Source organism: Takifugu flavidus, chromosome 3 (assembly GCF_003711565.1).
Source record: "Takifugu flavidus isolate HTHZ2018 chromosome 3, ASM371156v2, whole genome shotgun sequence".
NCBI lineage: Eukaryota > Metazoa > Chordata > Actinopteri > Tetraodontiformes > Tetraodontidae > Takifugu > Takifugu flavidus.
The window spans coordinates 9,456,790-9,481,796 of record NC_079522.1 but is presented as its reverse complement, the minus strand read 5'-3'; the positions used below and the strand labels follow the sequence as shown (position 1 = coordinate 9,481,796).

The window sequence follows — 25,007 nt, the reverse complement described above, 5'->3', positions numbered from 1 at the left end:
AAAAATAAGAATAAAAGTGTACTTGAAGAAGAAGATCCAACACAGTAAACAACCAAATTGTGAGTAGAACCATACCCATGTCATCTGGTTATTCTGTTAGTCTTAACAGTAGAATTATTATTCAAGTCCTATTATTATTAAACATTATTATCACCACGCCTTTTAGTCAGCTCCACTCAGCCCATTGACGTTTTATTCTTCTTTGCACCAGCTCTTGGATAACTGCTGGCTTTGCAGATGATCTACAGACCTAAATGGCAGCTGCTCAGACACAGCTGAGACATGGCAGGTGTGAAAACCTTCACCCCACCCAGGAAGCATCCCCACAAATGCCTGCTGGCTTCTCTGGAGGCAACATTTAAGAGAACAGGAAATGACTTAATTGCTAATAATTGATGTTTGTCGATCATCAAAGCAGCGGGAAACAGTGTGAACTTCACTAGAACACTTAATCCTTTATGTAAGTAAAACTGAGGCATGGAAACCAAAATCAACTCAAACCAAGTGAAAATCACCTAAACAGCTGACATGTCTCAGAACCCTGGACATTCCTGGTTTAACCTTTAACCCTTCTACAGCAAAGAGGTTACCAGGTGTGCCAACATCTGAAGACAGCTCTCTGTTCCTGCCTCACCTGCAGCTTCAGTACGGTGATGAAGAGGAATTCTGTGACGATTCTGTCACCAACAAACAGCGTGGTGCAGTTGGACATCACATGTTGCTTTGAACATGGTTTCTGTGTGGTTTAACCCTGTATGTTTTATGCCCAGCTACAGCAGAGGACTACATACATAACCTACACCAACAACAGAGGACTACATATGTAACCTACACCAACAACAGAGGACTACATGTGTAACCTACACCAACAACAGAGGACTACATATGTAACCTACACCAACAACAGAGGACTACATATGCAACCTACACCAACAACAGAGGACTACATGTGTAACCTACACCAACAGCAGAGGACTACATACGTAACCTACACCAACAACAGAGGACTACATGTGTAACCTACACCAACAACAGAGGACTACATACGTAACCTACACCAACAGCAGAGGACTACATGTGTAACCTACACCAACAACAGAGGACTACATGTGTAACCTACACCAACAGCAGAGGACTACATGTGTAACCTACACCAACAGCAGAGGACTACATACGTAACCTACACCAACAGCAGAGGACTACATGTGTAACCTACACCAACAGCAGAGGACTACATGTGTACCTACACCAACAGCAGAGGACTACATACGTAACCTACACCAACAGCAGAGGACTACATGTGTAACCTACACCAACAGCAGAGGACTACATGTGTAACCTACACCAACAGCAGAGGACTACATGTGTAACCTACACCAACAGCAGAGGACTACATGTGTAACCTACACACCAACAGCAGAGGACTACATACGTAACCTACACCAACAGCAGAGGACTACATGTGTAACCTACACCAGCAACAGAGGACTACATGTGTAACCTACACAACAACAGAGGACTACATGTTTACCCTACACCAGCAACAGAGGACTACATACGTAACCTACACCAACAACAGAGGACTACATGTGTAACCTACACCAACAACAGAGGACTACATGTGTAACCTACACCAACAACAGAGGACTAAATGTGTAACCTACACCACAACAGAGGACTAATGTGTAACCTACACCAACAACAGAGGACTACATGTGTACCTACACCAACAGCAGAGGACTACATGTGTAACCTACACCAACAACAGAGGACTACATGTGTAACCTACACAACAACAGAGGACTACATGTGTAACCTACACCAGCAACAGAGGACTACATGTGTAACCTACACAACAACAGAGGACTAATGTGTAACCTACACCAACAACAGAGGACTACATACGTAACCTACACCAACAACAGAGGACTACATGTGTAACCTACACCAACAACAGAGGACTACATGTGTAACCTACACCAGCAACAGAGGACTAAATGTGTAACCTACACCAACAGCAGAGGATTAAATGTGTAACCTACACAACAACAGAGGACTAATGTGTAACCTACACCAACAGCAGAGGACTACATGTGTAACCTACACCAACAACAGAGGACTACATGTGTAACCTACACCAGCAACAGAGGACTAAATGTGTAACCTACACCAACAACAGAGGACTACATACGTAACCTACACCAACAACAGAGGACTACATGTGTAACCTACACCAACAACAGAGGACTACATGTGTAACCTACACCAACAACAGAGGACTACATGTGTAACCTACATGTGTGTTTTCTTGGCCTATAGAAGAGCTGTGTGGGATCCTGGAAAGCAAGAAGGGGGGGTGTCATTCTACTGTGGTTGCATCTGAACAATGTTTTATCTTTTGTCAGTAAACCATTTGCAGCCCATTGAAGCATTTGTGCTGATTAAATATCAGCTACCCTCTAGCTTGACCCCCCCCGACTCACAGACCAGGTTAAACATCAAGCTCTGGGTCTCTCTGAGAACAGCTTCCTCTATGTTTGTCTACGTTAACAGTTTTTAACTAGAACCTCTGAGGAGATGAGTGACTGAGATACTGAGAGCTGAGTCCTGACCTGATTGGCTTCTGACGCAGAGAGGTTTGATATCAATAGTTGCTGATCCATACTGGGAAGTACTGGTGTAATTCCAGGGTGGAAGTCCGGTTCTCAGAGCAGAGAGTTCACTCAGAGTCACTGAGGTAAACCTGACATCAGCAGTCAGTCAAACAAGGCCTTCCTCCTCTTCCTCTTTGTCTAACTGTCCAGAAAACCCTTCACCCTCAGAGTTTAAATAAAGTTTCTCAGTGGGAGGGCGACCAACGTCCAGCTCCCTCGCGGTGCAGGTGACATACCACAAATGCTTTGGCTTTCGTGCGCGTAACCATGGCGCTGTGGGAGTCTGTGGGAACCATCAAACTGCAGGAGGGACCTGCCTGATGAGGCTTCGCTCCTGTGGGTTGATCTTCGCTATGCTAACAGGCGTTCAGGATGCTTTGGGGGGGTCACTTCCAAGTGGATGTGCTGTTATTTGCAGTGACAGTGATGTGTGGGATTGTCCCAGCTCTCATAACGATATGATGGGACGCCATCTTCCTGCACCGACGAGGACATCATTTGTGCTCCATTCGAATCACAGGAGCCAACTTTCTCCCTTCAGTTGTGGCAAGAATCAGTCAAAGTCCTCTGCCAGAGAGGGTTAATTAAAGGGACGGCCATCCAACAGCGGTCTGACCGTCCAACAACATTCCTGCACGACTCATTTAGCCTCCGAACATGGACCAAACACGGCCCGACATCTATTACTGAGGTCAAATCTGGACAAACAGCCAAATTATCCCACTGACCCTCCGACTGGCCTCCTCCTCCTCCAGAACAATCTTATTTGATTGGTTTGGGAGTTTGGGGTCTGGCCCCTATTGGAGCCTCCGCAGAGAAGAGACCCCCAGCAGACTCTCTGCCATCATGACCTACTTCAAACTGGCCAGCAGCGGATCATCCCGGGCCGCCAGGCTGAGCACGCGTCCCTGCATGACGAAGAGACTCTTGATGCGCAGGCAGCGTCAACTGATAAAAATAAATAGAGCCACAGAATCAACCCAGCAACACAGCTGTTATGTAATGCAGCGGTGCCCCAGTTACACACCAGTGCTGCCATTTCTGCTGCAGAAGCTCAGTGAGACGGACCAGATAATTTCCTGTTTCACACACAAACAGCTGCAAACACTGACCAATGAAGGGCGAGCAACATCCTGACGATCCGCGCCACGCAGGCAACAAACAGGAACGACCGACGCACGACTGACGCACGCGGGACGCTGCCGACGCCGCCGCAGCTGAGGGAACAGCTGTGTGGAGACTGCGCGAGAGCCTTTCCAAGTTTTCACTTGGGAAAAGGACAAGAAATAAAGTTTTCACTGAAGGTGTCCCTGTGACGCCAGAAAACAGACCCACGCTGGACATTTCCCAAAATGCCGCCAGCTTGCTCGTGTCTGTGATGAAAGAGAGGAGCCCGTGCCAGTCAGCTGCCGTCGCCCCGAGTAACAACAGTTCCCACAGAAGCAGATTCACATCCGACCTACATTCACTCGTGCCGACCGGCGTTTCCATTCTGCATCGCAGGAAGTATCACACCACTGCGTCTCACATGACAGTGAAAGGAAGGCAAAGCATGATGATGACATGTTTTTTAGTTCTGGCCTTTCTCAGTAACCATGGTGACTTGTCCCAACAATAATGGAAACATCATCGGACTGAACATGGCTTTGTGGGAGGTGCTAGATGTTTATGCTGCTAACGCTAACAGTAGCAAGAGCCAATTCGAAAGCAGATGATACTTTTCTGCAGGATCTTGTGAACCCCAACTTGGTTCCTGATGGATCAGACAATTTGCTGACTGGGAGAAAATGTCCGACCGCTGCTGCACGGATCAACAGGAAAACAGCAGGAACGGTGAGCTCGCGTGTCATCCACCGTCTGCCACAGTCAGCTGCATTGATAATCTGACATTTTTGCTATTATTTTTAAATATCTTTTGTTGCTTGCAATGATTTACCAAAGAATGTTTCAATAACCATAAGAGCCCCAAACCTCTTTGAGTCACGCTGAGTTCACGGATGGTGTCAAGTCGGTTTCCCCGGAGAGAAGACAGAGGAGGACTCACTGGGAGAGACAGTCTCTTCAGCTGCAGCTGCCTCTTCTCTTCATTGTACGTTTGCCCTGCAGAGACTCACACACCTGGAAAACCTGTAGGGAGGAGAAAGGGGAGGGGCTTAAAAAAGATCACCTGATAACCAGTCGATCAGCCAGTCACACCTCTGTTATCACAGTCTGCCTCCACTTTTCACACAGATGTCTTTTTCTGATCTAAACTGAGTTACTACAGCCCGGATCACTGAGGGATCACTGCAGGATCACCGCAGGATCACAGCTCTCAGCGCCACCCCGCCCTCCAACACTCTCTGTTTTTACAGGCCTCTCCAAACAGATGTGGGAAACGGCCCGGGCCAAAGATAAACACTTCACGCATGCTACTCCTTCACAAAGAGCTGTCCAACACAGTCAACACGCCACTTCCTGTCTGCCTGTGCAGGGTCAAAGGGCAGCGGATGGACACCATAGGGGTCAAAGATCCTGTCTGCACGACAGAACCAACCCCAGAGGGCCGTGGATGAAGCCATTTAAATGTTTAAATTTGGCGCTTTATGGTGGGGGACTTTGACGATGGCGTCCTACTCCGGCCCAGCAGCGTCATCAAGGAGCGCCCGTGACACGTGATGCTACCACAGTTACATCGCTCCAGTCCTGGAGCTCAGTTCCAACTCAGACTTTGTTACTTTAATGATTTCCATAGTGATTTTAAACCATTTTTGACACATTTCGTACAGTTATTTAGAAGCCTGGAAAGCTGTTTACTGTCTTTCTGCTCTATAGTCGAGGGTCCTGCCTCCAGCTGAAGCTGCAGTCTTGGTAAAGTTAGGTCCCCCCCCCTTCAATTTACACCAAATCCAATGAGCGTTTTGTGAGTGACACGAGTTGACGCCTGTAATCCACACAGCCCCCAGTGGCTCAGCTCACCAGTCAGGGGGCTGTTCAGTGTGCTGGGGGGACAATCAAAGGGGGCCAGGAGGACGCCGACATCTGGACTCTTTGTGCTGAAGAACTAATTAGCTCTTGGGAGTGGGGGGGCTCCCAGCTGAGGTCGCACAGCTCCAAATTTCAGCTGGGATAATGTGAAGGATATGAGCTCGATGTTACGCTACAGCTGAGGAGGGGGGCTCCAGGATAAACGACCTTTAGAGGCCCAAATTGGCCATGACTACAGATGGTTCTGGTTCAGAGTTGATACTGTTCCTTTGTCCATGAGCAGATTTAGACTGCAGAGCCTTTTGATGGTCTTTTTCTGCAGTGATCCAGCACACGTATTCAAGATCTGCTGCAAAAACACTCTCCACCCGGTTGGAGGGTTTTGGACTCGGCCATGTTCGGCACACAAACTGGCCTTTGTACCCAGAACAGCGGCGCCTTCACCCACACGCTCACAGACGCCACTCTGACTGAACACCACGGGAATGTTACTCATCCTCCCCATGAAGCAAACCTTTAGTGAACATGTTTATTTCGCAATAAAAATAATTCATCATCCTTAATAGACAATCTTACGAAAATTCCAACTATACAGGGACACCATATCTCCATGGTAACATAGGTGTTGTCTTGTGACTTTGAGTCACTACTGACTCAATAGCATGCATGAAATGAAGATCATGTGTTAGCCTCAAATCTAACTTTGTTCTATCTGAAACCATTCAATCTTCCCTAAAATAGGAACATCATTGGACGTGTGATTTTAAAATGACTCCCTGTCCATCCCACAGATTGAAAAAAGACCTCTTTGACAAACAATCAGCACGGATCAGGGTCTGTAATCTGAAAACAGCAGGAAGTGGCAGCGGACCAAAACAGATGGTGGTGGTGGTGGTGATGGTTGGTGGTGTGTGTGTGTGTGTGTGTGTGGAGGGGGTGGGATGGGATGGGGTGGGGGTTGATTGGTGCGCTCTTTCTGCCCTAGGACAGGGCCCGGGTCCGTACACACCCCCACGTCCTCTTCATTGCTGTGAAGAACGGTCAGATTATGTACGCTGTGTTGGCTCCCCCTGCTGGCCGCACCACCAGTCGCTGTTCCTGCTGTGGACCAACCGTCTGACAGATCAGCACATCGGACTGCACCCATGTTAGTGCGGCATTTCTTCAGAGAAAAGCTGCTGTTTCACTTCCTGAAGTAACTTTCCTGCTGCCAGTGGTCATGAGAGATGCGGACTGTGATGATTTGGACTCTCACGTTACTGCACGTTGATGCTGTTTCCGTTCACTGGATCATCATCCATGGAGCAGCTCAGGGTGCCCGCAGATGAAAAGAACGATGTCATGATTTCTGATTTTTAGCGTCAGTAACTATGGGATAGCAAGCGTCAGCACTCAGGTGGGCGTTTTCGGTGTCAGGCCATGTGAGCGTTCATGTGAGTGATGAGTTTCGGAGGTGCGGAGCCGCACTTTTGATAGTTGCAGCATCGGTGACCTCAGAGGCTGCAACATCAGCACGCCATGAATTCCTGTTTCTTTAAGAGCGTCCAGAAACTGGACCGATTTCTATTTTTTTATATGACAAAATCCCTGTTTGTTGTAAAATAAATAAATAAAAATAAATCATTCATACATGAAATTTCTCTTTCAAAACTGTGAGCAGGATATTTTAAATGCTTGTCGAATGGAACCAAAAGCACAACAAAGCCGGAATGATTTGTCTGCTTTGAAAAGAAATAGCAGCGATTTCATTGTTTGATTTATTAAGCAGTGAAATAGCTGCTATTGCCCTTCATCGGGCTCAAGCCGACGAGTTCCCAAAAAACACAAAGTCACGCGAACAGACAGGAACCTACTGTTTCAGCCACTTCCTCCGTCATCAGCTGCTCCAGTCTGAAGGTCCAGGACTCCTGGAGCTGCTCAGGTTTGGGGGACTTCCTGCCATGGCAGCTGAGCGCATGTTGTTGTAAATTCCTCCTTCACACTCAGGAAACACACTTTTTTCGTAGGTCTGGTAAACAAAAGGGAGGTGGGTGGTAGAGCTGGGGGTGTTCCACATGACATCACAGCCTGGTGTTTATTGTCTAACCACCAGGGCTGGAAGAGTCACATTCCTTCTTTCCGCAACACAACTGCTCTGATCTGCCAGCACATGACTGCAACTCTGTATGAACAGGTCCATCGGGTGCAGTGTGACGGCCTCTCTGATGCTAACCCTGGCGCTGACACCCACCGGACCCCCGTCCTGATGCAGGGAGTGAGAGCCCTGCAGAATTTTTTTTTTTTTTTGCCAGTTTTTATCTCCAGGATTCAGAAAAGTGAATCAGCAAAGTCAGCGTCTGGCTCTCCTGAACTTGTTGCAGTGTCAAAAGCAACAATTTATCCTGGTTCCTGTCGGATTTCTGTTTGTGTGTCTCCACATTCTTCCCAGCTCAAGTCATAGATGTGCACCAGAGAGGCGAGGGGGCGGCAACATGGCAGGGAAAGCCTTTAACAACCGCTCCCCCTTCCTGTCGGACCTTGTAGGTCAGCAGAAGTATTTTTAATTGAGGCCGATCACAGTGGAACCATCACAGCTGGAAAACGGGTCCAGTTTGAGCTCCAGGAGAGCAGAGAAGACAAATGTCCGTGAAAAGGGTCATCCTGGAGTTTTTCGCTGTCGGCTCAGGGTCCGACAGTTCCTTTTCCTCTGCTTTTCCATGACAGCCAGCATTCTTCAGTTTATACTTATACTCACAGGATTCAGTTGGAGCAGAACCAGAGTGGTCCTTCCCCTAAACTGGTCAAACGGACAGTTACAGAATCTTGGACACATGAGGTTAGCAGCCCGTTTTCATACAGGCTCATCATTTTAGGAGGAAATATTGATGATCAGATGGGTCAGAGGTCAGAAGGTCAGACCTGGAGCTGATCCCTCTCTGGTTCTTCACCCGAAGTTCTGGTTTTAGTGATTCACAGTCAACAAGTCTGGACTGAGCTCCACTCAGTTGATATCTCCTACCCATCCTGAGCGAATGATGGGAGGCAAAGAAGAAGCTGGACTTTCCGCCTCCTCAGAGTCCTTCAGCGTCTCATTTTCACTGTATCAGCGAGGGAAGAGAGTCGGATCCATGAGCTTTGATTGGCTGAGAAATCTACTTCGAAACCGAGCAGGGGAACATGAGCACATGCTGCCTGAAGAACCTGTAGATTCTCAGGGATGTTTGTGACTGATCTCCTCACCTGAAAGAAATTTCCCCATTTCAATGTGACGGTTCACGGCTCTGATCTTCAGGCAGGCACGTTGCCATGGTGATTAATTCCCTCATTCAAACTCATCTGACGATGGACCGTTGTGGGGGACAGGGGACGCTTGTGTGGAGGGCCTCAAAAATCCCACTGATGACATGTTCATCCCGTGGGAACTTCCCCTCCCAGGACCCCTGACACAGATTCTACATCTATCATCTAAAGCCCTGCTGTCAGGTTGCTGTGTGCACGTGTGCGTGCGTGCGTGTGTGTGTGTGTGTGTGTGGTGTGTGTGTGTGTGTGTGTGTGTGTGTGTGTGTGTGTGTGTGTGTTGGAGAAGGGGGGAACTTAAATACGTGCAGGCCAGAGTGAAATTCACCCTATATGAAGCTAACCAACATGTTCAGTCCAACCAGCCTTCATAGAAAAGTGAAGACCATCAGCAGACTGTGTTTCTTCAAAAAAAACAAAAAAAACCTTGTGAATTCATGGTAAATATAATTTAAAATATGAGAAATTCACTTACATTTAGTTAGAGATTGAATATGTTTTACAGCCCGTTGCTCGTCACTCATTTTGGATTTTACAGCTTTTCTGCCGTTTTGGTGCTTTGGTGTCCATCTGAGATCTCCTTGGAGGTGAGAGGCTGACTCAAGGGAGATCCGAGACAGTTCAGAGAAGTCGGACCTGGAGAAGCTGAAGGTGTGGATGACTTTCTCCAGTCAGTCTGAGACAGGAATGGGTTTAGTCTGACCCAGAGTTTCATTCTGCTTCTTCTTTTTTTCAATAATTGTGTAGTTTCATTGATGCTGATGTTGGTACGGTCTAATTTTAACCAACACAAGAGGAGAATTTATAAATACAAATTTAGATGCAACATCCGCTATGTATTTATCCAAGGGACGGAGCGCAGTTTATTTTGAAAACCAAGATAACCGGAAGTTCTTAGCAGCAAAAAGGAAGTGTTGGTCAGGAGACCAACTTCCGGGTTTGGATAATTACTCAGAAATAAATGAAAATAATCCAAATATATGAGCAGTAAACGCTCGCGTTCATAGAGACGTGACGTTAATCATACAATTCGACCTCGGCGTGATGTTCCGGAGTGTTTGGAGCCTCCTCGGACGTGCTGGTCCCTGTTGTGGCCATAGTCCCGCCGTGGTTCCTGTCTGCGGGGGGAGGGCGCTCATCTGCAGGGCGGAGGAGGAAGTTTTCACCCAGCAGAAGCAGCAGTTTCACTCCAGAGCAACAGTCGCACCGAACTCTTCCAGAATGCCCGGAAAGAAGGTTTGCATCGTTGGCTCAGGAAACTGGTAACTCTTGTTTGTGTTTCCGGCAAGTTTCGAACGAATCCGTGTGGTATTCTTTATTTATCATAAAACCGCCCATAGATGCATTTATATCGGAGAATCCGTGTGGTATTCTTTATTTATCATAAAACCCGCCCACAGATGCATTTATATCGGGTCTTCCGGGCTGGTTGTAGTTCATATTTTATTTACATCACTCATTGAATCGTTCGACAAAAACAAATAAGGAATCTTGATTAAAGTTCAAATGAGTCCATTTCACTCTCACCTGGGATCACACACCTTTCTGACGTTACATCCTGTTTACATTCTTCCCCAGCTGCAGATTCAGATTCATTTACAGTGATGAGTTTTCCAGAAAATGAAGTGATAAAGGAATGATAAAGGGAAAGCTGCTGATTCTGATTATGCGACAGCTGCAAATCAGAAATAGGAAATGTCCCATCTCTCCTCTCCTTCAGGGGTTCTTCCATCGCCAAAATCATCGGGAACAACGTCAAAGCGTCCAACCGCTTCGACCCGATGGTCAACATGTGGGTTTATGAAGAGATGATTAAGGGGCGTAAGCTGACAGAGATCATAAACACAGAACATGAGAACGTCAAATATCTGCCGGGCCACAAACTGCCCAAGAACGTGGTGAGTGTTCGGGATTTTCCTGCTCCAGCCGACTTGGTTCTGTTTCTGTTAAAACCTGTTAAAAGGTTCCCTTGTTTTAAATGATATTTACGCCAATAAAAACTAGATTTGCTTTGCTTCTGAGCCACGAGCTTTGGTCGTTACGGAACGAGTCGTGTCTTCCACCTGTTTAAAGCAGTTTTCACTCTGTTGCCACCAGCTCGCGGTCCCAGACATCGTCGAGGCCGTCAGAGGAGCGAAGGTCATCGTTTTCGTCATCCCTCACCAGTTCATCGCCGACCTGTGCGACCAGATCAAACCACACCTGACAGAAGGGGCCATCGGAATCTCGCTCATCAAAGTGAGGTCATTGCGATTCTTGGGCCGGGTCAGAAGATTTGGCTGATTCTTTTCACCGTTTCACCTGTCCAGGGTCTCAGCGAGGGTCCAGATGGAATCCAGCTCATATCGGACATCATCCGAGAGAAACTGCACGTGGACGTCAGCGTCCTGATGGGCGCCAACATCGCCAGCGAGGTTGCGGATGACAAGTTTTGCGAAACCACCATCGGTTCGATTGTCCTTCTGTTCCAAGGAATTCTTGTAGGAATATTTCACTGTTATCTAAATTCGGGATATTTCCTTCAGGAGCCAAAAATGTGGCCAACGGCCTGATCTTTAAAGAGCTGCTGCAAACCGCCAACTTTCGCATCAACGTGGTGGAGGAGAGCGACACGGTGGAGCTGTGTGGAGCTCTGAAGGTAGGAAAACACACAGCAGGTTAGTCCTCCGTCATCAACCCACAGAAGATAACTAAGGAGTCCATCCTCAGAACATCGTGGCAGTAGGTGCCGGATTCTGTGACGGTCTCGGTTTTGGGGACAACACCAAGGCCGCGGTGATCAGACTGGGCCTCATGGAGATGGTGGCCTTCGCAAAGATGTTCTGCAAAGGTCAAGTGAGTTCGGACACCTTCCTGGAAAGCTGCGGCGTGGCGGACCTCGTCACCACCTGCTATGGAGGACGGAACCGCAAAGTGGCGGAGGCGTTTGTCAAAACCTCAAAGGTGCGTTCAGGAAAAACATGCGATCCACTGACGTTAGCGTGCTAGCCCTGACCAGTAGTAGCTGCAGAAGCCAACGTCTGATGACGTGTTGATGAGAACCCACTAAAGCACCTCATGAAGTCACTAGGAAGCTCGTGTATTTCCATTGTTGGTTTGTCAGAAGTGTCTGATTGTTGCTTACTGCAGTCCATCACGATGCTGGAGGAGGAAATGCTCAACGGCCAAAAACTTCAGGGACCACAGACCTCAGCTGAGATCTACAAGCTGCTCCAGAAGAAGAACCTGGTCAACGAGTGAGTCCGCTGACAGAAGTGTTCATTTAAGTGTTCAGTTCAGTTCTGGGTGATGCCAAAAGGGTTTTACAGCAGCTGCGTTCACAGCGATACGCCAGAGAAAACCAGGAAGCACTTCACAAAGGTGGTGACACTGACTTCCTGTCTGTGACGGTGCACGCTGTGAAAATAAGCAAGGATCGCCGCTGTCAGGTTATTGCACGTGATGGTGCTCTGTCAACCAACCAGTGGGCGTCATCATGTTTAGCTACATCCACTGTCAGAGCACAGCTCCATCATTCTGAACTGTTGTGCAAAGACAGTTTTAAACACCAGGTTGCACACAGGGCGGCACGGTGCTGTGGTGGTCAGCCTCCCAGCCAGAAGGCCCCGGGTTCGATCCCCGGTTGGGATTGAGGCTGGGGAGTTTGCATGTTCTCCCTGTGCCTGCGTGGGTTCTCTCCGGGTTCTCCGGCTTCCTCCCACAGTCCAAAGACATGCATGATTGGGGATTAGGCTAATTGGAAACTCTTGCCCGTAGGTGTGAGTGTGAGAGAGAATGGTTGTTTGTCTATGTGTTAGCCCTGCGACTGACTGGCGTCCAGTCCAGGGTGTACCCTGCCTCCGCCCATTGTGCTGGGATAGGCTCCAGCCCCCCCGCGACCCTCAGTGGAGGAACAAGCAGTAGAAAGTGAGTGAGTGAGTGAGTGAGGTTGCACACAGGTTGTAATGAGGTCACTGCAGTTTAGCGTTTATCGACTCCAGTCACCCTGAGCACATCTGTCCCGTCAACACATTGTTAAAATGTGCTTTTTTAAAATGTAATCACTGACATCAACAGAAGGTAGAGTGGAGGATGTGATTACAGTTGTCATTATGCACAAATGTCATCCACATCACGGAGTATGTTGATGGGATTTTGGTGCTAACTTGCCACTTTGGTTTTTGCAGCTTTCCTCTGTTCTCTGCCATCTACCAGATCTGCTTCGAGGGCAAGACGTGAAAGAGTTCATCACTTGTCTGCAGAATCACCCAGAACACATGTGATGGAACCTTTCTGTCAACACCCATTCAAGTGTGTGCCTTTGCTCACACTTCTGGAACCCTCGAGCATACTGGCCATGCTGGGAGCACAGGAAGCGGCCACACACTTCAGTTGTCTTGAGGACATTAGACTTATCTTTACTTATTCTTTTTATTTGTTAAAAAGTTCGGTTTTTCAGCGTAATTTTTCTGTTTAGAACTTGAGGATGTTAAACTTTAAAAACATTTCAAAGGGAGTCTTAAATCTCCTTCTTTGTCCTGTTAGGATTACAGTGAAGTTTGAGAGAATTTAAAACATTTCAAAATCACTTTGCATCAAAACACTTTTATTACTCTAAAGCATGAAAGACTCAAATGAGAACTACAAAACACTGTGCCGTTAAATGAATGAAAATACAACACTTTATTTTCTCCTTTTCATTGTTTACTATTGCATTTGTAATCAAGTCTACCAAAAAACCTCAGTGCTTTCAATACAGAATCAGTTTGAAAACTGATAGACGTGTACTTTAATTCAGTTTTTTTTGTGTTTACATATTCAGATTATCAATAAATGACTTCAGTAAAACAACCATTGCTGTGAGGACTTTTTAGTTTTAACACACTACCTCCATCTGGTGGACGCAGCAAAGAACTGCAGAATGTTCCACAACATACTGTTACGTCATATGACTGCGACAAAGGTAGCTCGTGACGTCACCGTCACTCGCCACATACATGAAACCGGTGTGCTGTTGGAAATGTTCGTCTAGAATTCTCTCTTTCCACGCACTTTGTACATAATGTCGGTGTTTCATGACGAAATAGAGATAGAAGACTTCGAGTATGACGAGGACACGGAAACCTATTACTTCCCGTGTCCCTGCGGAGACAAATTCGCCATTACAAAAGTAAGTGAAGGCTCACTGAGATCATTTGATGTGCGTATTTTCGTGTCTGCCAGATCTGGTCCATTTTAGGCACTTTTGTCACCTTTCCTCATATAACCGTGAAATAAACGCATATCATCTATTCATAATGTCTAGTTTATGTCAAAGACATACATTTATAAATTAATAGTAAATTTAATAATAAATTGAGTTGATTTTCCAGATGAAATTCGGTTTGATACGCGTTGTTGAAACTTGTGACAAAGTTGGTCCGTTTTTTCGTCTCTTACATTGAAAAATTATTATTTTGGTAGTTAAGTGTGATTAACATGACTTGGGAAACCTGTTCTAATAATTGAATAGTGATCACATCAACATCTCTTTTAGTGTTTAGACAATGACTCCTGTTTATGTAAGAAGTGTCAAATCAGCACTAATACAAGCTCAGAACTGGAATTCTGCTATAGTGATGGAGAAGAGACAGAAGTTGACATGTGTGGGTGTCTTTTCTTAAAGGACGATCTTGAGAACGGCGAGGAAGTGGCCACCTGTCCGAGCTGCTCTCTCATCGTCAGAGTCATCTACGACAAGGTCAGGAAACCAAAGTTTGGCCATTTGGCTTTGTTGTCCTTCCATGTTTCCCTATCTGATCTGATGCTGTTTGCTCTTATTTTCAGGAGGCGTTTACGTGCGGAGAGCTTATAGAAGCTCCACCTTCTGCACCTGAAAGGAAACTGGAGCTTCTCCAGTCCTGAAACCTTCTCTTCCCCTCTGGTTGTTTGGGGGGAGACGTTTGTCCCCAGATATTTGACACGTCTTGACGAGACAAATGAACTGATGAGTTTGTAAATATGTTCCAAAAGATGTTTTATTCCCTCGTATGAAAGTTTCTTATTTTATTTAACAAAATAAATCATTTTATCACATTAAGATTAGGAATTTTTACTGAGTTCAATCTTATATCATAATAAATATTTTCCAGAAACAGAAATTAGCCTCAAGGTGGCGCTATTTGAACGATATTCACCAGGGTTGGTTAAAAATATGTTTTCTGCACAAGAACCAGACAAGCCTCACAATGAAGACACTAGTTTATTAGGCTTCGCTGGCTCTGACGTCCTGCCCCAGGTCTTGATGTCACTTGTGGTCAAAGTTCCTGGAAACTTGTCTTGGAACATCAACGATAGTTTGGATTCTCTGGTTTCCTCTTTGAAGTGTTGTAAACATCATTATGGAAGTGGGTCCAGGTCCAGTTGGTGCATCTCCGTGAGCTGTGATTGGCTTCTGAAGTTTCTCTGGACTGGACTGTGGTCCTTCAGGCCACCGTGACTCCTGGGCTCTGCTGACTCCACAGGGAGCAAATGAGCTCTCTCCGGTGTCGGTGAAATTTCTCTGGTTCCTTCTCGAGTTCCTTCTTCTGATCCTCCAGAGTTCCTCAGTTTTGAGAGAGTTCCTCAGGTTCCATGTGTGAGAGATAACAGGTTTGTCTGTGATAGGTAGGGTGTATTCTCTTTGACTTGATTACATCATTTCCACGTTTTAAGCAAAAGTTCTCAGCCATTTAAAGTCCAAGCTCACACCAGATGAACAAATGAAGGGTTGATCTCCTGCAATCATCTAGTCCTGTCGTCACGGGTGTGAGAACAGCGTTGTCATGAGTTTGTTCTCAGAACAAGCAGGAAAAGCTGAAAACAGCCTCCAGCAGGTGGCGCTGTCTCCGCAGCCTCTGATAAAACTCCCAGGTTGGAATTTTCACATAAACTGTTTGAAACTGAACCAGGTTACTTGTAGTTATCATGAGAGGTTAGAATCTTACAACTGAGAAGATCATGAGCTTGTGTAAGAATTTATCATTTAATGCTGAAGTATTATTTGGTGTTAAAGCAGAAATTTATAGTTCACATCGACGGATCTTTTAAACGGAATTATTTAAAACTAAGAAACAGGAAATCCTGATAATACTGTTATGAACTAGAAGTTTTAGATCTTAACACATTTTTATTGTGAGATAAAGTCAACACTCAAATCTTCTCAGGCGACTGATCAGATATAGCAGCTATTATTTTGTCTTATTTATGAACATGTTAATCTCGATGGGCGTGGAGCCCTCAGAAACACTCCATTATTGAGCCTCAGCGCTGATGAATCAAAGCTCAGAGGAAGCTCTTCACTGGCAGACCAATGGGTACCGTTTCCGGGGAAACAGTGGGAGCATCCTCATGCTTCCTCAAGATCAATGACACCGTTGTTTCTCCCGCCGCCCAATCCCTGACCAACCCTGGGGTGGGCGGGGCCACAGCCTGACACGGACTCTGGTCCCATCATCTTTCCCTGGAGGGAGTGCTGTGGTACCGGAGCCACCATGGTTCTTACCCTTCACGCTCTGGAAGCATCTGGGGTGGTGCTGTCAGGAGGTGCCTGGCTCTGCTCACTGGCCACCACCCTAATGTCCACATGGTTGACCTCCTCTACCGAGCTGCTGCCAACTGAAAGCTATGAACTGGGTTTGTGGGGGACCTGTGTGGTCCAGGAGCAGGGAGCGCTGCAATGCCGGGCCTACGGTGGCATCCTGGGCCTGCCGCTGGACATAAAACTGGGCCGGATCCTCATGTGTCTGATGCTGGCAGTGGGACTGTGTGGCTTCCTGTTGGCCGTCTCCAGCACGCAGCTCGTCAGCTGCCGCCATGGTCCACTGGGACGCCACTGCCACCAAAAGGCCATGAAGACTGCGGGGGCGGCGCTGTGTGTGGCGGCCGGGATCCTGGGGATGGTTCCTGTATCACGCATCGCTCACCTCGCCGTTATTCGATACCACGACAAGTCTGTGCCGGAGGTGGTGCCACGCTGGGAGTTTGGGGACGCTCTGTTCTGTGGGTGGACAGCAGGGGTCCTTCACCTGCTGGCTGGAACGCTGCTGCTCACTTCCTGTTTGTGTGCTCAGACAGGAAGTCCAGACACAGGGACGCCCATGGTCCCTCTTGGGAGGCTGCACAGCATGCAAACGGTGTGAGCTCCCACGTGGACTCGTCCCGGGACCAGAACAGCAGCTCCGCGTTTGTTCCTGAGCAGAACTCCATCTGAAGCTGAGCCACTTGTTTTCTGAAGCGTGCGCTCTCTGCAGAACTATTCAGAAGTCGGGTTCTGACGGTTGAAAATGTCGTAAAAAGTTATGATTAAAGAAAAAACGATTGTGACATGAAGGAGCTGCCAGTCAATAGATATTCGTGATATTTGTTGTCTAAAAATGATTTAAAATGTATTGTAATGGAACCTAAATAAAGACATGAAGTTTTTTTTAACTGTCTGGAGCAAACACTCCTTTTTTGTTTTTTCTATGTTTGACCCAGATTTATCAACACTTCTGTTTTAATGAAATATCAGTCAGAACTTCTCCCCCAATCAGGTGAAGATCCTCATACGGTTGCATCAGAATCTCTGTGTGTGTGTGTGTGTGTGTGTGTGTGTGGTCTTTGTTCTCTTTGTTCTCAGCATTGTAACAGTTGGTACAAAAGCAGCTGTTTTAATATGATTCCAAGAGCAGCAAGACAAGAAGTCATTGACTGGATCACATGATGTTGTGTGTGTGTGTGTGTGTGTGTGTGTGTGTGTGTGTGGTGTGTGTGTGTGTGTGTGTGTGTGTGTGTGTGTTGTACATACTGAGTACCAAAATCTGCATTTTATGGGCAAATTGAGGGCATTTTTTGGAAGTGAGAAAGTTTTGCTGGTCCTCACAACTTCAAAGGACTTTTTGAGGGTGAAGATGTGGCTTTAAGCTTGAGGTTAGAATTGGGTTTAGGTCAAGGTCAGGGGGTATCAGGGTAGTTGGGGTCATTACTTAGGAACTTAGGAACTGGGTGATGTATTATTCCAATGAAATTCCTCACAAAGATAGAAGCACAAGGGCGTCTGGGGGTCCAGTTAGTCGTGTCAGTTTCAGAACAATTCACACTTTCTTGTGACGTCAGAGTCACTTTTATTTTTTAAGGTGTTTCTGGTTGAATTTTTACACGTTGTACTTAGTAACAATGGCCAGCGGGGGGCAGCACACACGCACACACGCACGCACAGAACACACAACAGTGACTGTTTTCGTGAAGCCAGTCAGTCAGAGGGTCATGGGACTCTGCTCCTGAAGCACGCGGGTCATAAGACAGGACCAGAGCAGAAGAACACTGAGGAAACTAAAAAAGATGGAGGAGGCATCCCGCTGGGTTAGGAGATGCTGCTGCTGTTATAAGGAGGAAGAGGAGAATGAGGAAAACAGGGGAGAGCCTGAGGAGGAGGTGAAGACTGAAGAGGTCTGCTTGAGGAAGAGCCGGAGCTCATTGTCTCTTCCGTCTGCTCAGGTTGGTGCTCTGACTGTGACCCCTCCTACCTACAGAGTCAATGTTTTCAGGATTTCAGTCCAAGTTAATAAAAAAGTTCTCAAACTCAAGTTGGAGATGAAAAGAAATATAAAGGATTTGAGTAAATCAGAGTAAATAGTACTTAAATACCGCTTTAAGGAGCCTTTATAGAAGTCTGATAGTGAAAGATATGTTTCCGTGTGCCTCAGCTGGAAGAGTCCAACACTCCCCAGCCTCACTGGTTCCACACGCTGCAGGTCCGACGGCACCGTGGGAGGCGTGGACGCAGCAACAGTGACCCGCTCAGGGAAAATAACTGCCAGGACCCCTTCTCCTGGGTCTGTAAACATCACCAGCCCTCGTCTGGAACAGCTCCATGTGACCTGACATGTTAACATGTTCTCTGAAACAGAAACCAGCTCTCCAGTTCGGGGCTGCTCATTCCTACGTGAGTCTGGAGAAACTGGGTGAAGGAGCTTATGCTTCTGTCTACAAAGGCATCAGCAGGTACAGCTGAGGAACACCTCACTCCAACAACAAAACTGCAGTGTAAATGTTCCCTGCTATGCTGATGACACCCAGCTGTTTACCTATGAAGCCAGAGAGAACAGAACAGTCAAACTTTGGGCTCATCTTAAAAGCAGAAAGTCTGATGACCTCAAGCTTCCTTCTGGACTCAGACCAAACTGAGGTGATTGTTTGGTCCTGAACTACGCAGGAACCAGTCAGCGGATTATGATCTCTGGAGGATCATCTCTTCAGCCTCTAGTTTGTATCCTGGGGTGACCTTTGACATGGATATGTCCTTTAATTCTTATAGAAAAGGTCTCTAGTTTCAACCTTGGTCATGAGTGCAACACTACAAAGATCAGATCAGACTGACTCTGAAGAAGCTCCTCCAGCATTTGTCCTTCTAGCTCTTCGAATTCAGGAGGTCTACATACATTCTGTTCCAAAATGGACCAGCCAGAGAGATCACATGACTCTTGTGCTGGTTGCTCTTCATTGGCTGCCCATAAAATCCAGAATAGCCCTATAGACCATCTCCTGACCTATAAGGTTCTCAGAGGCCAAGAACCGTCATATCCGGATGATCACCAGATCATCCCAGTAGAATGCTCCACTCTCAGTACTGGTTACTGCAAGTTCCAGAGCCTTTAGCTATCAGGCCCCCCGCCCTGGAACCAGCTCCCTGTCCAAGAAGATTTAATGCCAGTCAAATGAACTAATCAACAGACAGGAACCAGAGCTCATTAGTACCTTCAGGCATGAAAATAATATATGTTTCTTTCTGTGTCGTTGAGGATAAATGGACAGCTGGTGGCGCTGAAGGTGATCCGTATGAAGACAGAGGAAGGCATCCCCTTCACCGCCATCAGAGAAGGTGAAGGGGTTTCCACTGACTGCAGTCGGGGAAAAGAATTTGAAACGGTCGATTTAAGGGTTTAAAGATGTTTTGACTCTGTGATTGTAATTTTGCGCTCAGCTTCTCTTCTCAAACGTTTGAAACACGCCAACATCGTCATCCTTCACGACATCATCCACACCAGTGAGTCTCTGACCTTTGTCTTCGAATACGTGGTGAGCATCATATTTGTTAATGTGATGAAGAAGCTCTTTTTACGTATTTTAATTCATTTTTTAGACATTATTGTTCCGTTTTAATTCTGTGTTGCATTCATGTACTGCCAGTAAGTAGGTTTTTTTAGGAACTGATCTGGTTCTTCTTTATGTGTTGCATCAGCAAACAGACCTAGCCCAGTATATGAGCCAGCATCCTGGCGGACTGCACTCGCACAACGTTCGGGTTCGTTCAGTATTTGTTAACACACGTGATCATACCTGATCATCCTGATTCTACCCAGCTCATCCATTGTTCCTCTAGATCTTCCTATTTCAGCTGGTCCGAGCTCTTAGCTACATCCACAGCCGGAGGATCCTCCACCGAGACCTAAAACCTCAGAACCTGCTCATCAGCTACCTTGGAGAACTCAAGCTGGCTGATTTTGGTAAGGAAGCCACACCCACTGACATCACGAAGCCCCGCCCACCGCAGACACTCTCCAGAACTTCTCTCTCATCGAACTCACCTCCAACCTGTGGAACAAAACTACTAACTGAATCTTTTCTTCTTCAGAACATTCCTAACAAACTCCTCCTTCATTTGCCCTCTAATCTAAACAATGACAGAAGCTTGATAGAAGCCAGCTCTGACAGAATTCAGGAGGTTGTTTCGTCATTCAAGAAACAAGGTATGAGAATAATCTACATTGCTCTGCCTGTGCAGCTGATTTTTCCAGGTGACGATCATGTGCAGAACACAGTCGAGGGGTGGCATGGGGTCTTATGAGATTATTCAATTAAGAGGGAGCAGATCCAGGCGGTAGTCTTTAGGTTAGCATAAGTGATGTGGGCAGCTACAGGTGGCCAGTGGAGCTCCATCAGCAGTGAGATGGCGTGAGCCTTCTTCGGTTGGTTGAAGTCCAGATGCGCCATCGCATTCCAGACTATCTGAAGCAGTTTCACCACACACATCTGTGCAGCCGGTTGAAGGTCATTGCGGTAGTCAAGGTGAGAAATCACCTTTGTACCAGCATCTGGGTGGCATGCTGGTTTAGGAACAGCCTGATGTTTCTGATCTTAAGACAAAGTGGCACAACCACAAGACTGAGGCTACATGATCAGAAGGTCAATCAAGACCCCAAGAATTCGAACAGCCTTGGTAGGACCAAGAGAAAGGGTGTCAATTTTGATGTCACTGTTGTATTGAATGGGTTGGTTGGCTGGGAAATCCAGGAACTCAGTTTTAACAAGGCTTAGTTGGAAGTGGTGGTGTTCCTTCATCCATGCGAGTATGTACGAGAGACAGTTTTGTCCAAGACTAAGGGGTCATCTGGGGGAAAAGACAGGTACAGCTGGGTGTCATCTGCATAGCACTGGTATGAAAAACCACACCAGGATCAGGAAACCTCCCCCTTGGACAGGAGAAGGGGACAGTCCCAACATTCAGAGTTTCTACTGTCAGGTCTAGAGTTTTCTCTCTTTCTCTGCCAATGAACACTCCCTTCTCTTTTCCTTCTTTTACTGTATGTGGTGAGTTTCATGGGTGGTCAGAGTCAGATTTACAAACACATAAACCCAAGACAGGACCATATTCACCATGTAATCACAGCATTAACATTGACAACAGGTTACGCGTCTTATTTCAGAATTCTATACAAACACACAGGACATTTAGCCAAAGAAATTTAAATGACTTTCATAGAGACGGTGCATCAAGCTGAACTCAAGAAACGTTTTTCTTTTAAGGTCAAAATATTTTAAAGGCTCCCTTTGACCCCCCTTTTAAGAGAAAAATAATAAACCTTGTTATGGTCTTACCTTTACCTGTAGATGAAGTCGGTGTTCCCATTCTTCTTCATCTAAGGTAGAAGAAGAGCAGCAATAAGAACCTGTGCGTGCACGGCGCCCCCTGTCTGCGAGACAGAGCACTGTCAGTCTCACCTTTTTACCTTTAATAATGACACGTGCAATAAACGTATTAACCAGACAGTCAGGGGGTATAATTAAAGTTACAGACATGACAACATACAGTAGCTGCACCGCACACCTCTAAATCTACTCTATGTCTTTGACAAAAAAATCAAGATTTTGCTATTTTGACCGTGAAAAATTAAATAAATTTGCATCCGGGACCTTTGTTGGGTTCTTGATTCAGGTCTGGCCAGATCTAAATCCATCCCCAGTCACACCTTCTCATCAGAGGTGGTAACGCTGTGGTACCGACCCCCTGACGTCCTGCTGGGATCCACAGATTACTCCACAGCTCTGGACATTTGGTCAGTCAAGACAAACTCACCTGGTTGTCATTTTTAAAGCAGCTTGAAGATATCAGAAGCTCTTAAATAAAGTTGCTGTTGTTTTTATTAAATTGCATCAGGGGAGCTGGCTGTATCTTTATTGAAATGCTGCAGGGGGCGCCAGCGTTTCCAGGGGAAGCTGCTGAACTGGAACAACTACAGACCATTTGGGAGGTGAGAAAAAGGAGAAATTTGATACTGAGTGAAAACGTGACTAATTGCAGTCATGTGACCTTGTAGGTGCTGGGCATGCCGTCGGAGGACAGCTGGCCTGGAATCAGCCAACTACCCAATTATAAACCAGGTCAGTCCCTCCGAATCTTCCCATCTCAACCGGAGGACAATGTCCATAGATTCTCGAGATATCAATTATTTTCACTGATAGTATTTAATATTCCTCTATATTATATTAAGATTTTATTGAATGTATAAAATAAAATATTCAGTACATTTTAATATATCATATGGAGGGAATTTCATTTTATTTTATTTCCTTCCGCAGAGTGGTTTGTTCACTCAGAGCAGAAGCCATTCAAGACTGTCTGGAAAAGGTTGGAAAAATGAGAAATGTTTTCCATTTTAATCTTAGAAGGAACATTAAACCGGTGTTTGAGACAGGTGGCAGGTCTAATGGTAATCTCGGGTCTATTATTGTTGTTCTGTGTCAATCAGGTTAAATCAGCTGCCCAACAGGACTGAAGACCTGGCCCAAAAGATGTTAAAGATGGTTCCTGGAGAGAGGATCTCAGCACACGATGCTCTCCAACACCCATATTTCAGTATATTACCTCCTCCCATCATGCATCTCAGAGACAGTAAGTCAAACGCAGAGGCGTATCTACCACCACAAAGTTAACCGTAGCTACAGTTAAAGCTCGATCATTCCGCTGTCCTTGTTCTAGTTTAAAAGTCCAGGAGAATAAAGCATCTTATCATGGTGCTACCTGCTGCTAGCTGCTTAAAATTGTCTTTGACCTTTGACTTCAGCTAATTTAGTTTATGCGTCCTCTAATGCCTGTGCATCTGTCTGTTTGATTTCCAGCGGTATCCATTTTTAAAGTGCCTGGGGTTTATATGGAGACGGAGGTCAGAGACATTTTTAACCCGGGACGGAGGGTCAAACGGATGCTGCTGCCTGCTTCCAAATTCTGGTGATCCTCCCTCAAGTTCTGTAAAAACTCAACTAACTGCTAACTTGATCAGAAGCAGCGAGAAAACCCACAGCGATGCACCGAACAGGCAAAGAGATTCATGTATATCAGATGTAATCATCATTTTTCTTGATCTTAACAGAAAATATTCCCTTCGTGAAGCTGTCTCCAGACAGATCTCCCGTTAGCATTAGCTAGCGTTTGTTGGCGTTCATGCATTTATTCATGTGTTTGGACGGATAAAAGTCTTCATGAATATTGAAAGACTTTATTCTTTTGGCAAATTAATGCTGAACTTCACTCATCAGATGAAGATTGTTTCCAGATTATTCATCAACTGGGACAGATTATTACTAACATCAGCTCAGGAACCAATGAAGCGATGCCATGAAGTCGATGAAGGAAATGTTTCAACAAACTTAAGAGCTCAAGTTTTTGGCAACTTTCTTCTGCTTCATGTCTGGAACAATGAACAATTAACATCATTCCCCTTTAGTGCAACAGGAGAAACTTTACTTTTAATTCTACACGGCAAACATGCAGGTGATCTGAAAAGTGTCCCAGCACTTCTGCTGCTGGTTTCCGATGAGCAGCCCAGTCTCTGACCGTGAGAGACACAACGTGCTGTTGGGTCCAGTAAAACCAGTCGACAGATGGTTTCTTGACCCCAGTTTGAGCCGCAGCCAGTCGAGCTTTTCACCCATCACAGAAATAACTTTTTTTTGTTTGTTTATACTCAAAAACTTCAAATAAAAATGACACAATATTTCAATGGAACGTGAAGTTGCCGATAATTAATTCCATGAATAAATATATTAACATGTGTCAAATGTAATTTGATTGACAGAAGGCTTTTATTGTGAAAATCTGACAGCCTGACAAACAAAAGTTGTTTGTGAATAATAACTGTTTGTCTTTGATCTGAAAAAAAAACCAAAAAAACATTCACAACACAAATATTCATCATAAATTAATTCACAGCCTTTGATTTCTGCCTGAAACTTGTTTTAATGTAAAGTTTGTTCAAACCCGTTACTGAAGCCGTTTCCTCATTTCTGTGGCGGAGTCAGCCAGTCAGTCAGTCAGTCAGTCAGTCAGTCAGTCAGTCAGCCAGTCAGTCAGTCAGTCAGTCAGTCAGTCAGTCAGTCATCAGTCAGTCAGTCAGCCAGTCAGTCAGTCAGTCAGTCAGTCAGTCAGTCAGTCAGAACCTGACAGTTTATTTTCTGGATTCATAATTACTGAAATCAGTCCGACAGAGAAACTGATGAAACTCACTAGAACATACAGGTGAAACACAGAGCTGTAACACACATGCACACACACACACACACACACCACACACACACACACACACACACACACACTCTGCTACCTGTGATAAAACTCTCACAAAACATCGTTCACATCTGTTATTGATGGCTCTCCTCTAAATGTTCCGTTCCTGGAGAAAATAGTGGTGATTTAACTCAGACGAACACTAAACCAGCGCTAGATGTATGTACATAGGAACATTCACTTCTGAGTGTTTATATATGAACATCATCCTTGTGACTCTGTTCCTCATGATGTTATATAAACAATCTTATTAAATGCAGATATTTGTAATACAAGCAGCAGGAACTCTA

At 45.8% G+C, this 25,007-nt stretch overlaps 5 protein-coding genes across 8 annotated transcripts in view; 4 read left to right on the top strand and 1 right to left on the bottom strand.

Annotated features, from left to right (window-relative positions):
• LOC130522274 (nck-associated protein 5-like) overlaps nucleotides 1–9,713 on the bottom strand; it is a 54,852-nt gene extending 45,139 nt beyond the window's left edge. For 2 of the 4 annotated variants that reach the window (XM_057026431.1, XM_057026430.1), the window contains exons 1-2: nucleotides 7,475–8,065; nucleotides 4,626–4,781 (exon numbers count right to left, since the gene is read on the bottom strand). The gene's annotated coding sequence lies outside the window, so the exon portion shown is untranslated. Of the gene's footprint in view, nucleotides 1–4,625; nucleotides 4,782–7,474; nucleotides 8,066–9,372 lie in introns of those variants that run through there. The other 2 variants (XM_057026432.1, XM_057026433.1) reach the window with 2 other exon arrangements.
• Nucleotides 9,714–9,850: 137 nt separating this feature from the next.
• Nucleotides 9,851–13,727, top strand: LOC130522277 (glycerol-3-phosphate dehydrogenase 1-like protein). Its single transcript, XM_057026437.1, has 8 exons — nucleotides 9,851–10,159; nucleotides 10,618–10,795; nucleotides 10,995–11,135; nucleotides 11,207–11,345; nucleotides 11,423–11,535; nucleotides 11,607–11,840; nucleotides 12,027–12,133; nucleotides 13,064–13,727. The coding sequence occupies exons 1-8, from the start codon at nucleotides 9,942–9,944 to the stop codon at nucleotides 13,113–13,115; spliced, it is 1,182 nt and encodes a 393-aa protein (XP_056882417.1). The 5' UTR covers nucleotides 9,851–9,941; the 3' UTR covers nucleotides 13,116–13,727.
• A 104-nt stretch (nucleotides 13,728–13,831) lies between these two features.
• Nucleotides 13,832–15,016, top strand: dph3 (diphthamide biosynthesis 3). The gene is made up of 3 exons (XM_057026441.1): nucleotides 13,832–14,046; nucleotides 14,542–14,616; nucleotides 14,703–15,016. The coding sequence occupies exons 1-3, from the start codon at nucleotides 13,939–13,941 to the stop codon at nucleotides 14,778–14,780; spliced, it is 261 nt and encodes an 86-aa protein (XP_056882421.1). The 5' UTR covers nucleotides 13,832–13,938; the 3' UTR covers nucleotides 14,781–15,016.
• Nucleotides 15,017–16,339: 1,323 nt separating this feature from the next.
• LOC130522278 (putative claudin-24) lies at nucleotides 16,340–17,324 on the top strand. Its single transcript, XM_057026438.1, has one exon. The coding sequence runs from the start codon at nucleotides 16,388–16,390 to the stop codon at nucleotides 17,033–17,035; it is 648 nt and encodes a 215-aa protein (XP_056882418.1). The 5' UTR covers nucleotides 16,340–16,387; the 3' UTR covers nucleotides 17,036–17,324.
• A 799-nt stretch (nucleotides 17,325–18,123) lies between these two features.
• cdk15 (cyclin-dependent kinase 15) lies at nucleotides 18,124–23,942 on the top strand. The gene is made up of 13 exons (XM_057026435.1): nucleotides 18,124–18,371; nucleotides 18,581–18,709; nucleotides 18,784–18,878; nucleotides 19,676–19,755; nucleotides 19,858–19,952; nucleotides 20,116–20,178; nucleotides 20,257–20,380; nucleotides 22,090–22,210; nucleotides 22,312–22,405; nucleotides 22,472–22,535; nucleotides 22,734–22,782; nucleotides 22,904–23,046; nucleotides 23,274–23,942. Exons 1-13 carry the CDS (start codon nucleotides 18,216–18,218, stop codon nucleotides 23,384–23,386), a joined length of 1,326 nt encoding a protein of 441 aa, XP_056882415.1. The 5' UTR covers nucleotides 18,124–18,215; the 3' UTR covers nucleotides 23,387–23,942.
• Nucleotides 23,943–25,007: the final 1,065 nt, after the last annotated feature.

What these genes read in the sequence shown, in the direction of transcription:
- LOC130522277 (XM_057026437.1), top strand. Translation starts at nt 9,942, where the DNA reads ATGTTCCGGAGTGTTTGGAGCCTCCTCGGACGTGCTGGTCCCTGTTGT. An exon ending in ATCGTTGGCTCAGGAAACTG is followed by an intron (nt 10,160 to 10,617) that starts GTAACTCTTGTT and finishes CCTCTCCTTCAG; the next exon opens with GGGTTCTTCCATCGCCAAAA. An exon ending in CGTTTGTCAAAACCTCAAAG is followed by an intron (nt 11,841 to 12,026) that starts GTGCGTTCAGGA and finishes TGCTTACTGCAG; the next exon opens with TCCATCACGATGCTGGAGGA.
- dph3 (XM_057026441.1), top strand. Translation starts at nt 13,939, where the DNA reads ATGTCGGTGTTTCATGACGAAATAGAGATAGAAGACTTCGAGTATGAC. An exon ending in ACAAATTCGCCATTACAAAA is followed by an intron (nt 14,047 to 14,541) that starts GTAAGTGAAGGC and finishes CTTTTCTTAAAG; the next exon opens with GACGATCTTGAGAACGGCGA. An exon ending in TCAGAGTCATCTACGACAAG is followed by an intron (nt 14,617 to 14,702) that starts GTCAGGAAACCA and finishes TCTTATTTTCAG; the next exon opens with GAGGCGTTTACGTGCGGAGA.
- LOC130522278 (XM_057026438.1), top strand. Translation starts at nt 16,388, where the DNA reads ATGGTTCTTACCCTTCACGCTCTGGAAGCATCTGGGGTGGTGCTGTCA.
- cdk15 (XM_057026435.1), top strand. Translation starts at nt 18,216, where the DNA reads ATGGAGGAGGCATCCCGCTGGGTTAGGAGATGCTGCTGCTGTTATAAG. An exon ending in TGTCTCTTCCGTCTGCTCAG is followed by an intron (nt 18,372 to 18,580) that starts GTTGGTGCTCTG and finishes CGTGTGCCTCAG; the next exon opens with CTGGAAGAGTCCAACACTCC. An exon ending in TCCACAGCTCTGGACATTTG is followed by an intron (nt 22,211 to 22,311) that starts GTCAGTCAAGAC and finishes AAATTGCATCAG; the next exon opens with GGGAGCTGGCTGTATCTTTA.